The 13,280-nt window shown below is 29.1% G+C and overlaps 2 protein-coding genes across 2 annotated transcripts; one reads left to right on the top strand and one right to left on the bottom strand.

Moving 5' to 3' along the window:
- Positions 1-3,378: 3,378 nt before the first annotated feature.
- HELRODRAFT_165406 (hypothetical protein) lies at positions 3,379-5,171 on the bottom strand (the record flags this gene model as incomplete). Its single annotated transcript, XM_009031994.1, has 2 exons — positions 3,379-3,813; positions 4,995-5,171. The coding sequence occupies 2 exons, from the start codon at positions 5,169-5,171 to the stop codon at positions 3,379-3,381; spliced, it is 612 nt and encodes a 203-aa protein (XP_009030242.1).
- Positions 5,172-6,231: 1,060 nt separating this feature from the next.
- On the top strand, positions 6,232-8,795 carry HELRODRAFT_165405 (hypothetical protein; the record flags this gene model as incomplete). The annotated part of the gene is made up of 3 exons (XM_009031993.1): positions 6,232-6,309; positions 6,979-7,184; positions 8,600-8,795. 3 exons carry the CDS (start codon positions 6,232-6,234, stop codon positions 8,793-8,795), a joined length of 480 nt encoding a protein of 159 aa, XP_009030241.1.
- Between the last annotated feature and the right edge of the window lie 4,485 nt (positions 8,796-13,280).

Raw genomic sequence — 13,280 nt, 5'->3', positions numbered from 1 at the left:
ATTTTATTTTTTGATATGTTGTTAAGCTATAAAAGCACTATATAAACAAATTTTAAAAATTAAAAAACGTTTGGTTCTTCATAGTTAAAAATGGCGCCAAACAAAAGAAGTTTTTCATTTTTTTGACATTTTGAGCTCCGATAGCTCAAAAAATTCATACAGATTTTAACGAAATTTTGTGATTTATTTGTGACTATAAGGTACTTCTAAAATAACAAAAAATATTTATTTATTTTGCGATAGATTTTGAGCTACGCTGATTTGAAATCGGTGAAATTTTCAAAAAATTCATTTTTTTCTAGATTTTTTGTTCAAAATATCCTTTGATTCGAGACAATAACATTTATTTTTTTTGTTATTACATTGTTTCACTGATATGCACAAAAAATTTCATCAAGATATGTTGGCTAGTTCAAGAGATATAGCGTTCTACGTAGGTACAAGTTTTGAAAAAAATCGCTCAAAAATTTGAGGATGCTGTCACAAAAATCTTCATAACTTGAAAAATAATTGAAATTTTTTTATAAAAATTTTATTTTGTCGATGAAATACATTGAGGTACTTACTGTTCAAATTTTAAAAAAATCGGAGATGGTCGGGCGTGGACTTTTTTTTAAATCGTTCAAGTTGACGGAGAATGACCCATAAAGAAAAAGTTTTTCGATAAAGGATAACCGAAAAAAAGCTTTTCCTGAATAAAATAAAAATGAGAGTAGTTTATCTTCGTTTTTTATGAATAAGTTTGATAAAACTTATTTATAAAAAAAAACATAGATTTCATACAATAATGTATAAAATATGATAAAAATACGGTACAAAATAATGAAAAACTGAACCAGAAACTAATCAAAGTTGAATATATATTTCTTAATAATATAATATATTATAATAATATAAGATTTTATAAATTACTGCATATATATACAGTATTGTATAAATTTTACCGTGTAGAGAAAATTGAAAAGAAGAACTCAACATTGATTAATGCTAACAATTCGGTGGAATTCCTACAATACCAAATAAAATATGGTTTCCTTCCAGCATGTATATATATATACATGTATATATATATATATATATATATATATATATATTTAGGGACGAGGTTTTCAGCTATGCAAATTTCATTGAATATTTTTGCCCACTTAGCATTAATTAACTTTTTGAAAATACACTCAACGATATGGAATTGTTGTAAATCGTATTTATGCTAAGTGGGCAAAAATATTCAATGAAATTTGCATATATAAATATATATATATATATATATACATACATACATATATATATAAGCTCCGGATCCGGCCAAACATCTGTCTATTTTTCACTATCCGGCCATATTTAGCCCCTGCCGGATATAGTTGGCCGGATAATAATAATAAATGTCTCCTATAAAGCGCTAATGCAAGCGACCAAGGTGTCTTCGAAATTCAAAAAATAATAAACCACGGAAAGTTATTTAAAGTAACATGAAATTAAAAAATTAATAATAAAGCACGGCAAGTTATTTAAAGTAACATAAGTTCGATGGTTTAAAAAAATTAAAATTAAAGTAAAATATACAATGTCTAAAATTATTTTAACATGTATAAAGTAGACTAAGAGATGTGTTAATTAATGTCTGTAACTTTTGGTCTGGATAGTTCCTATATATATATGTATATATGTATGTGTATATATATATTGGAATATAAATATATATATATATATATATTGGAATATAAATAAATATATATATATATATATTGGAATATAAATAAATATATATATATATATATAATAGTGATAAATCACTTTTGGTCTGGATAGTTCCCATATATTATATATATAGAATATAATATATATATAATATATTTAATATATATATATATAATATATAATATATATATATATATAATAATGATAAACGTCACTGCAACGCAAGCGACCGATATATATATATATATATATATATATATATATATATATATATATATATTTATGATCGTTAACTCACAAAGACAGACTAATAGCACGTTCGGTTAGCTTGGTCACTATCAATGCATATGCAAATTACGATTTGCGTGCAGCTTGCTATAGTTTGATAGCAGCAGAGTATAACTTAGTTTCCACCAATTAGCAAAAACACGTGACATTTAAACAAAAGCACTGATACGCTCATATTTTGCTTGAATATTTTATTTGCTTTCATTGACTTTTATTTGCTTTCTTTTGCTTGCTTTATCATTTTAAAGGTTAAAAGGTTACTCTCTCTTTTGCGTTTGCTTCAGAGGTTTCAGCGACAAACACACACAGCGTAAATGAATACGCGCGAAAACCACGCATCATACACATTGCATATGATAGGCGGGATCTCTTTGTATTCTAACCCAGTCATTGCAACAGCAAGACCAGGCGCCTTTAACCAATGAGCCATCACGCTGTATAGCTAATTTCCGTTTCTAATATTTTTTTTAAATTTAATTTATTTTTAATAAAACTTTTTGAAAATCAATTTTTAGCTTTGTCATCGAAAATCGTTTTTGGTGTAATCATACTGTTGCCTAGTTTTTGCCAACGGTAGACCGTAAATCATTGTCAAGTTTCTTGAGTTCAAAACCAAAATTTTTATTTATTTTAAGCATGATAGAACAGAAGAGCTTTTTCTGTACTCTACCATCTTCGGTGTTAAAATTGATACTTTGTAAATACAAACATTTTTGGGGATAAAATTATTATTATTTTATTTTTATTATTTATTGGGGTTCAATTAATTAAAAAGTAAATAATGAATAAAAAATTTAAATAAATAGATGGCAATTTTAAATTTTAAAAGAGACCCCCTAAACCATTAGACTATCAAGCTGCTCATCGGAAATCATTTTTAAACGGTGGTTAACATTTGACAGTATTTATATTTTTATATATTATATATTGTAAAGATCATTGTTTTTATAATAAATTCGTTTTTTGTTTGGTTCATTTCTCCATTAAAATATCATTGATACACAACTTATTAAATAACATTTTTTTTAAATAAAAATATAATTGTTTTTTTGAAAAAGTGTTACAAATTTAATTTGTTATTACATATGCTGTATATTAATAGATTTCACACTTTTTTTGTTACTTAGTTGTTAATAGAATCGATTAAAAAAAATAATATAAACTATTTTAAACCACGATCAACTGTCAGAAATCAAAAATTTGTTAAGTATCTAATTAAATTTAAAACTGAGTATGCTTCTAATAAATAAATTATTTGCATATAGAAAGAAATAATTTACCTAAATATTTTTGGCATATTAAATCATCAGTGACAATAGATAATGCAACAAAAATAACCTTGGCTGACATATAAAATGGAGAAAAATTATAATTTTTACATAGAATCATTAACTAGCCTCCTTTAGTTGGAGTCTTGTGATCACTATGTTGTGCTCTCCAAGCTTCTATAATTTCAAACTCCCCATTGTCTCTTTTGATTGGAAAAGTAATCGCAATAACTCTATTACAAGGTTTAATAATACCCAATATCCCTTTAACTTTCTTTACTTTATCTTCATTACTGGATCCAGGCATGGCTGAGCTAAGAGATTGTTTAATAAGGGCAGGTTCAAGAAGATTAGAAGCTCTATCAAAGTACAACTCAACCATCTCAAAGAAACTAGCATTATCTTCTGGATCATTTGCATCAATTGGGGATGAAGAAGAACAAAGAAAAGATGTTGTTGCCACCGATCTGCTATGTGATAACAAAGCTCCAATGGATGGCAACTTATTTTTTAGCCTTGAAATGCTTTGTTTTAACATGCTTGATAAGTGATACAAGATCTGAAAAAACAATAGATTGTATGTAAATTTATAAAAAAACAATCTAAGAACAAATTTTTTAATAAAATAACTTAACAATGTTGATAAGCCACTTGAGAGCATTATGATTTCTTAACTGATATTTTTGAAGTTATCTCAATTGTGACTCTTAAGTGAGAGATTGTACCAAAATAAGAGCCACTTGGTTTAAACAACAAACCATGTTAAAAAATTGTCAATCTTTAAACGTCTACCTTTAACTTTAAAAACTTTTGAACTTGAAATATTACATCACCTTAATTAATAAACCAACTTTATTAAAAAGCTAACTTAATTAATAAACCAACAATGTTTAAAAACGCCTCGTGAACTAAATCCTCCAAATTATAAAAAGAACTAAATCCTTCAAATTATAAGACGTGAAGCATAATAAATCGCAATCAAAAATTTATTTTTCAGTCATGCAATAACAACAAATCTAATACTGACTAAAAATACTTCAAAGTCTTTCAACGCAAAATTAAGTCACTCGATAGGCGGCTTGATGCAAAGTAATTCACTCGATAGGGGGCCTGATGCAAGTTAATTTACTCGATAGGTGACAAGACGATTTTTTTGTTTGTTTTGCAATTTAGATCTTAAAATTTAATTAGTAGTTTTTTTTTTGATTAATTTGACATACCTTGGAAATTTTTATGTTTAAAAACACCCGAAACAAAATCTAATTTTGCTTTGATATAGAGTTTCTTTATCTTGAGTAGTGGAGGAAGAGAGTCCGCACTGGGTTGACTAGTTAGGCAGCTTCGAATAATCGGTGCCTATTCTGGTCTCTAAGAGACTTAATTCGATATTCTATGCTCATTGGCACGGAAACGTCTTAAGTTCTCGAAAAGAGTCCGCCTTGGGTTCACCAGTTAGGCAGCTTCGAATAATCGGTGCTTATTCTGGTATCTAAGAGACTTAATTCGTGATTCTATGCTCATTGGCACAGTTTCAGAAACGTCTTAAGTTCTCAAAAGTGGATTTGGTACGAGACTCTATGCTCATTGGCGTAGTTTCGCACGCGTACTAAAGTCACACAATTTGTTCCAAGTGTTGTTCTGACTCTTGTTGTTTTGTGTATGTTGTGCGAAAGCCGACCAGACTGACTAGGCCCAGTGAAAACAGGCCAGGGTTGTGCGAAAGCCGACCGACTGACTGACAGGCCCAGTGAAAACAGGCCTTAGATTCTGTGAAAACGAATCCGCCTCGTTGTTTTGTTTTTTTTGTGCTATTTGTGGACCTAGGGTTCTTTGCTGGATTCTATACTCATTGGTATAGTTTCGCACGCAGCTTGGAATTTCCATAGGCTCCGATTTTTGTAATTTTTCTGCATTCATTTTATTTATTTCTCGGAGTTGTATCGACACCACCATCGGTCACACACGTCGAGGTTGTACGATTAAACGGCAAGAAACATATCCCAAGTCGAAGACCCAACAAGAAGAAGTTCTAATTCCTGTATTCCAGTTTGTTCATTGACATTATTTTTTTTACATTATTATTGAGTTTATTTAGTTCAATTCCTTTTCATTTACTTCCTTCGATTAATAAAATTGTTATCGAATATTTTTACGCGTTCGTTTGTTACTCAGTAAAATCATATAATTCGAAAAAGCCCAGTGCCACACAGGACTGGTCGAACTCATGATAAAAATATACACAAAAATTATTGTCGGACCATAAAAAAATTCCGAGAAAGATAGAGGAAAAGATTACCTCACCACCAGTTGCTTAAATTTCCGACAATATATATATATATATATATATATATATATATATATATATATATATATATATATATATATATCGTTAAAAATAGTCGCCCATTTTGCATTTATCATTAAAAAAATTCAAATTGGCTGAATTCATATTTATTTAAAAACTGATTTGAAGACAGAGTTAAGCTGAGACTGACAGCGATGTTTCGGTATGTCCATCTGTCCATCTTCATCTTGGTCATCATCATCATGGCACGAGGTATGAAAATAGTAAAACTGAGAAGACAAAAACAGCACTAAAAGTTTTTGAAGCTAACTTAAGAAGTATCACAAGCATTGAAAAAATGGAAGAACTGAGATTGTATTCTGATGAAAACATTATAGGAGTAACAGAATCCTGGATTAAACCATGCATTGGCAATGGAGAATTAAAACTGGGAAAATAGGTGCTGTTCAGAAAGGACAGAGAAAATCAGAATAATTTGGTCACGGTGCAGAAGTTCTGCTATATGTTAAACAAAACTTATCTGTTATATAAAGAATGGATCTTGTTGGATCTTGTGAACAATGACTTCAAGGAGTCAATTTGATGCGAAATTCGATGCAGTAATGAAAGAATTTTACTAGGTGTATGCTACAGGCCGCCAAGCTTTGGAGATTCAATAGATGGCTGCTTGAAATGACCAGGACAGCTATTAACAATAAAATTCCTACAGTATTAACGGGAGACTTCAACTTCCACATCATACTAGGAAAAGTATGAGGGCGAAAGATCTTAAGATAGACAATTCCTCATCTTTGTTAACGTGAATTTTTTAATAGTACATTTAAAAAATAAACACACAAATATATGTAATAATTTTTGCTATTCTTCATTACATAATTAAATCATTATTATTAAAAATAGCGTACTTCACAGATTTACACCACAAGCTTCACAAGCAGCCTTTTTACCTTTGCAGCACATATAATGCCAGTCTAATTTTTTTCTAAAACTTTATTATGAAGTGAAATTTTTGTAGATTTTTTTCGTCAATATCTAGTCAAATTGCAAAATACTGTCATGAATCCCATCTGTTTTTATTGAACCAAAAAATCCAACCGAACATAATGAGTTTATTTATCATGGGCAATCAATTACCTTCATTTAGATTTTATATCAAACGTTATGAATCTTTCGATTTTTTTTTAATCTTGTCTTTTCATTGCAGAACTCAAAATTTGATGACCATAATTTTTAGACCAATCAAAGTCTTTAAATTGATTTAAATTGATCATAATAAATTGATCATAATAGTTAAATTAATTGAGTATATTTAATTAAATTTATGATCAAATTAATGTAGGTGGATAGATCATTCATTAAAATGCATAAATAACATAAAAACTTATGCAAATAACAGTCTAGCCCATTTGACTGTTATAGATATACAAATTTCTCGGCTGTTCTAATGTTAAACAGCGAAATATCATTTGCAAGATAAATGCTTTTGATACCGAAGCAAGTTGGAAAATCTTCAAAAACTGTATCCTAGAAGAAATTGAATCTACTGTCTCTAAATATAAAAATGAAAAAAATGGAAAACTATGGGTTACAAAAGAAGTTTTAAATCTGAAAAAAAAGAGAAACAGGTTGTGGAAAAAATTTAAACAATGGAAAAACAATAAAATGCACATATGAGAAAACAACCGTACACTGGAACATCTAACATCAAAATACAAAAAAGTTAGAACAGATCAAGTGAAGCAAACCAGCATGCAATGAGATGATACAAAAAAAGTTCACTCAGAATATTAAAGTAGACTGTAAGAGCTTCTATAGCTATGTCAGAAGTAAACAAAAACGAAAGGATAATGTAGGACCGCTTAAAGACAATTCTGGACGTACTATGTACAATGTTGAAGCAGTCAAAAAACTAATCAAGTCTTGCTTCTGTGTTTATAAAAGAAAACATAGACGTTATACCAGCAATTAAAACTTTTTAATGGCACAGAAGATGAGTACTTAGCATATTGAGATTGGCACAGAAGTTGGAATGAAATAAGTCAACTAGGGAAGAATGAGTGTTTTTATAACCAAAGATTGTAAGCCATGAAGACAGTGTCAAAAAGCTGCTAAAAAGGCCACTATAATGCTTGGGGCCATTAAAAGAACAATTTCAAGCAGTGAACAAACTGTAATAACAAGGTTTTACAAATCCTTAGTAAGATCACACTTGGACTACTCTGCATACAGTTTTGGAGTCCCTATATTAAAAAAAACAATTCTTGAGAAGGTCCAAAGAAGGCTACAAAGATGATCACAGACTACGACACCAGCAATACAAAGAAAGACTTGGTAAATGTGGCCTAATAACCCTGGAAACACGTAGAACAAGATAAGATTTGATCTAAACTTACAAACAAATTATGTACAAAAAAGATTAATCAGCTACAATATTTTTTAGTGTCTTATAACAAATATACAAGTGGTCATAAACTAAAGAGTTTCAAAGAACAAATTGGGCCAATGAAATATAACTTTTTCAGCAACAGAGTTGTCAATCACTGAAACAGCTTAAATAACAATGCAGTGTCAGCAAAATCAACAGATATTTTTAAAAGCAAATTAGCCAAATTATGATTCTAACTGCAGTTGCTCTAAACAGATGATTGATTAGTCTTTGAGCAACTATAACTTCTGTTATATTATGTTACGCTAAGCGCAAAAAAGTTGTCAGCCACAAATGTTATTCTCCAATGGTCAACGTACGTAAGATTTTATATTCATATATATACGCGGCCTTACAAAGATAAAATAGTCTTCAATGCGGTCCTCATAGCAAAAAGTTTGTTCACCCCTAACTTAGAATGTAAAAATTGCGTGTTAAACCAGCAGGTACAACTCGGAGGATTTGATAATAATGGATAACCGACTTGTGAGAAAATTGACAAAACATTGTTGGTATATTAGAACGAAATTCTGATCATTGTAGGTTAGAAGTGGTTGCTTGCAGAAATACAGCTACACAGCTACATTGGAATAATAATTGACCATGTTCTACCAGAAATGACGATTTGGCAGGCTACAACATTGACAAAATAAACACTGAGGTTTATCAACATGCGATTGTAGTGTACACTCAAAACTTTGTACATCCTCTATATGCTAATGTCAATACTCAGGCAATTGAGGGAGAGTCTATGGATGCATACAAAAAGGAAATTGTTATCAATGTGAAACAAGGCGTGCATTATTTTTAAGTTATCTAAACAAATTTCAGTGGTGCTACAGCCATCAAACATGCCTTTGGACAATATTTAAAGTTACTTAATGATAACCGTTCAACATTCCCTCATGAAAATGGTATGTTTATTGTATATTTGAAATGACATGTTTATTTCAATTTTATTGTTATATAACAAATTTTGTATATAAATTTTTTTTTGTATGTTAAAAAATAAAGTTAGTAAAGTGTTTTTCATTATTTTGCTTACCTTCTCGTTACAAAAAATTAATCTTATAACTTGGGACCTTCATTTTGTGGTTTGATAAGAATTTATGTAGAAAAGATGTTGATGTTGTAAGCTACTAAAATTAGAACGTAAACAAAAACAAGTTTTCAAATTACGTGATGTAAACAAGTAGTAAATAATAGATAGGAGTGGTCAAACTTAAGGTCAAAGATGTCTGTTTAAAAGAATACAACCAGAATTTCTACCTAAATTATATTTTATAAAAAAGAAAAATTAAAAAAAATGAAATATTGCCAAAATAAAATTATTATTACACTATATATTATATCATCCTAATGCAGACTTAGTTTAATTATTCTCATTTTACGATTTTTTTTGTTACTTTTAAAAATAAATACCACTACTCTACTCTATATTACTGAATATAGAGTAGAGTAGTGGTATTACAATACTACCCAATACTCAATAAGCAGATCCATGTTTGCTTAAAAAAAATTACTAAAAACAAAAAACAGTTAAAATGTTAATTTTAATTTTTAATTCAATACTAAAAATGGTGTTGATGGCCAGACGAACCAAAAACTTTACTTTTAAACTTTAAAGTCTTAAATTCTAATGTAAACTTTATTAAATTTTTTAATTTAAGACTTTTTTAATTCAAATTATTAAAAAAGGCCAGTATTAGACAATTAGAGGTAAGGTTATTAGCTTGTTCGAATAGGTTTTTATAGTTAGTAACTGCAACAGGTAAACCTATCCAAACAAGCTATCCAAACAAATATTAATATGTATTATTATAATAATAATAATAATAATACATATTAATATTATATTAATTCAGTAATATATATATATTATATATACTGTAATTGTACTATACTGTTAACTATATAGTATATAGTTATATTATAGAATCAATATTAATATTAAGGATTAATACTAGAATAGACAATAGAGAGAAACATAACAAATAATATCAATGAAATAACAATTAAATATAAATGATGACTAAATTATTAATGAATGGCTCAGTAAATAAAATAAATATTTATTTGTATATAATATAAATAAATATTTATTTAAAAAAAAAGAAATAAAATAAATAAAAAGAATTAAATTAAAAGTTAAGAGATTCTTCTACACTACCTGGCTACCAGTACAAAAAAGCTGAAAACAAAGTTTTATAATTTTATATTCACCAGCCTTAGAATAAAAAAATTAATAACGAATGTCAACATACGTAACAAACCGCCGTCCAGCAAAAAACGATCTACGATGAAATTAAAGGACAGGACGAGCTTTATAAAGGAAACAAACTCAAGCTCAACTGATCAACGTTTGTAAATTAGGAATGGCAAAATTATTAAAGGTAAAAAGATTAAGAATATACGAAATAGTGTTGAAATCATTTTTTTTATATAAAAAATTGATTCCATGGTCACTGAAAGTTTTTTTAGACTGGAATTGCTCTTTTGTATTCATTCCATTATAATCTTACTTTTTTCTCGCTCTCGATTTTTCTTCTGCTTTTAATACCGTTGGCCATGCTATTCTCTTGAGGCTGCTAGATCATTCTTTCAATATTACTTGAAAGCTTCTTGTCTATCTTGATTTTTTTCTTATCTATGTAATTGTTTTTCTTCTGTTGTTCTTAATACTAACTACTTCTGTCTACTTCTAACTCCTCTTCTCTTACTTTTTGGATACTTACTGTCCTTGGCCTTCTTCTATTTATATTCTATACTTCTGAAATACCTCGGATTATTAATAATTTTTCTTTCACTAGTCAACTATATGCTGATAATTCTTTTATTTATACTTCTTTTCCTCCATCTAACCTCAATAGTGTTCTTCATAATCTAACTCTACGTCTTTCTTCAAGTATCACTTAGTCAGACTCTGTGTCATAAAATTAATTCTTCTAAATTTGAATTAATTTGTTTTAATAAATCTAAACGTTTTATTATTTTATTTTATATTATTTTATCTGATTCTAAAACTTTTGATGTTTCTCACAGGTTTCGTAGTCCAGGCTTTATCTTTGATTTTAGCTTGTCTCTTTCTTATCAAAAGTTGCGTTGCTAAAAGTTCTTACTTTCATCTAAGTAGAATAAAAAAGTTTTTGCCTTTTCTTGACGGTCTTCCCTTCTCCTTCTTGTTACATCGTTAGTCTTATCTAGGATTGATTATTGTAACTCGCTCTATTATGGTCTTCCTAATTCTAATCTCTACCCTTTAACTCTCCTGTTGGTCTAGTTGCTCGTGCCCCTTTCTTTCCACATATATCTCCATATCTTGTTCTCTTGCTCTGGTTACCTATAAAATATCCTATAAAATATAGAATAATTTTTAAAATTTGCACATTAATGTTTAAGTCTCAATTTAAATTATTTTCTAAGTACTTATCAGATTAATTAAACCTAAACGCGCCGGTTACGATCGTCTTCTTGTTCTCACTTCTTTTTAACTCGTGTTAAACACTCATTTGCTTATTCTGGCTCTTTTCTCTGAAAATCTCTACCTCCTTTTCTGACTACTTCTCCGTCTCTTACGAAGCTCAGAGCGGATTTCAAGATCCATCTCTGTTTGCAAAAAGAAAAGGGTGCGAGCAACTAGACCAGCAGGAGAGTTAAAGGATAGAGATTAGAATTAGGAAAACCGTAATAGAGCTGTTGAACGTCGCGGAAAAAAGCTTTATAAACGATTGATTGGTTGAGTGATTGATTGACTAACTGACTGACTGACCGACCGACCGACCGACTGACTGAATATTTTATGTCCGTGAGATCTCATTTACATAATTAAAAATAATAACAAAACTTGCTAAAATTAAATTTTAATGGGTTTAAAATTAGCCAAAATAGAAGACATACAAAAGTTTCTGGTCAAGCACCGAAATATATATATAACCAATTTTTTTAAATTATTTAAAAATTCATCAAACTTTTATCTTAAACAAACTGATCATGTTGACGATTACTTTTTTCTTTAAATATATTAACCACATTGCAATTATTTATTTTTAATGCATCTCTTTTTTTGCGCAAATTTATGAATAACTAATTGCCTTCTAACTATATAAATTTTTTAATACATAAACCTTTGGATAGTTTCAACATTACCCGACATTTTATTCCTTTCATTATTCCCTTTAGTAGATTAAAAATTTTTAATGATAGCATTTTTATTATGCCGCCTAAAATTTTGTTTAAAATTCCTCCACAATTATCACTTCTCTTAATATACCGGGTTGTTTCAAACATCATAGTAAAACTTTTCTTTTATCCTCTAAACATGATATCACTATTTAGGTATGCTTTTTTATTATGCATATATGTGGGTTACATGTGTGTATAAATGTGTTTATAATTAAACATGTGTAAGCTCGCGCTTGTATGTGGACACGTTCATCATATTATCATTGAATTTCAGTCTTTTTATACTTTGACAATAACTAAATTACGTGTCAATGTTTTTATGCTGTTTCAATCCATTATTTTTTGTAACCTGTACGCAAGTTTAATTTTAAAATTCTGTTTATATTTAACGATTATTTCTTATCTTTATTTTAAATGTAATTGTTCTGTTTAACGGTGGTTTAACAAGAATTTTTTTTCTTTTTTGATCTCCGTATCATTTTCATTTCTTACATGTGTTTGTATAAATATATATATGTATATATATATAATAAAAAAACATCGTTATTTTATAATGGAAGGGTTTTGTCACTGAATGTGAATTTTTTAAACTACGACAACGCATGCTCAATGTCGTTAATGTCGTCATCCAGGTAGACGAGAACCAGGTGCATGTTGGATGAGTCATCTCAAAACTTGAATCACCGTCTGTCACCAATTCTTGTCCTGAATTAATATTTGCATTAACATCACCTTCAAGGCAAGCCGCTGGCGGCAAGATCCGAATGATAGTCCCACCTCATATCAAAAGTATCCATATATTTGTCACTTCTAACCTTTCAAATGTTTTCAAGACCTTCACCATCTTCACCATCATCTTCTTCAAATTAAAAAGCATTAGGCAAGTTGCTGGCAGTAATATTCGAGTAATAGTTTCCACAGCTTATCAACAATTTCAATGTCCTTGTCACTGCTAACTTCTGGACTATTCTCAAAACCTTTATTGTTGTCTTCGTCGTCATTTTCATCATTACGAAAATAATGGAAAGCATTGAAAATGAAAGCCGGCAAATCGCTGGCAGTAAGATCCGGGTAGTAGTTCCACTGCATATCAAAAGTTTCACTGCCAACTTCA

This window comes from Helobdella robusta (assembly GCF_000326865.2).
Source record: "Helobdella robusta unplaced genomic scaffold HELROscaffold_8, whole genome shotgun sequence".
Taxonomy (NCBI): domain Eukaryota; kingdom Metazoa; phylum Annelida; class Clitellata; order Rhynchobdellida; family Glossiphoniidae; genus Helobdella; species Helobdella robusta.
This window is presented reverse-complemented; position numbering and strand designations above follow the sequence as displayed.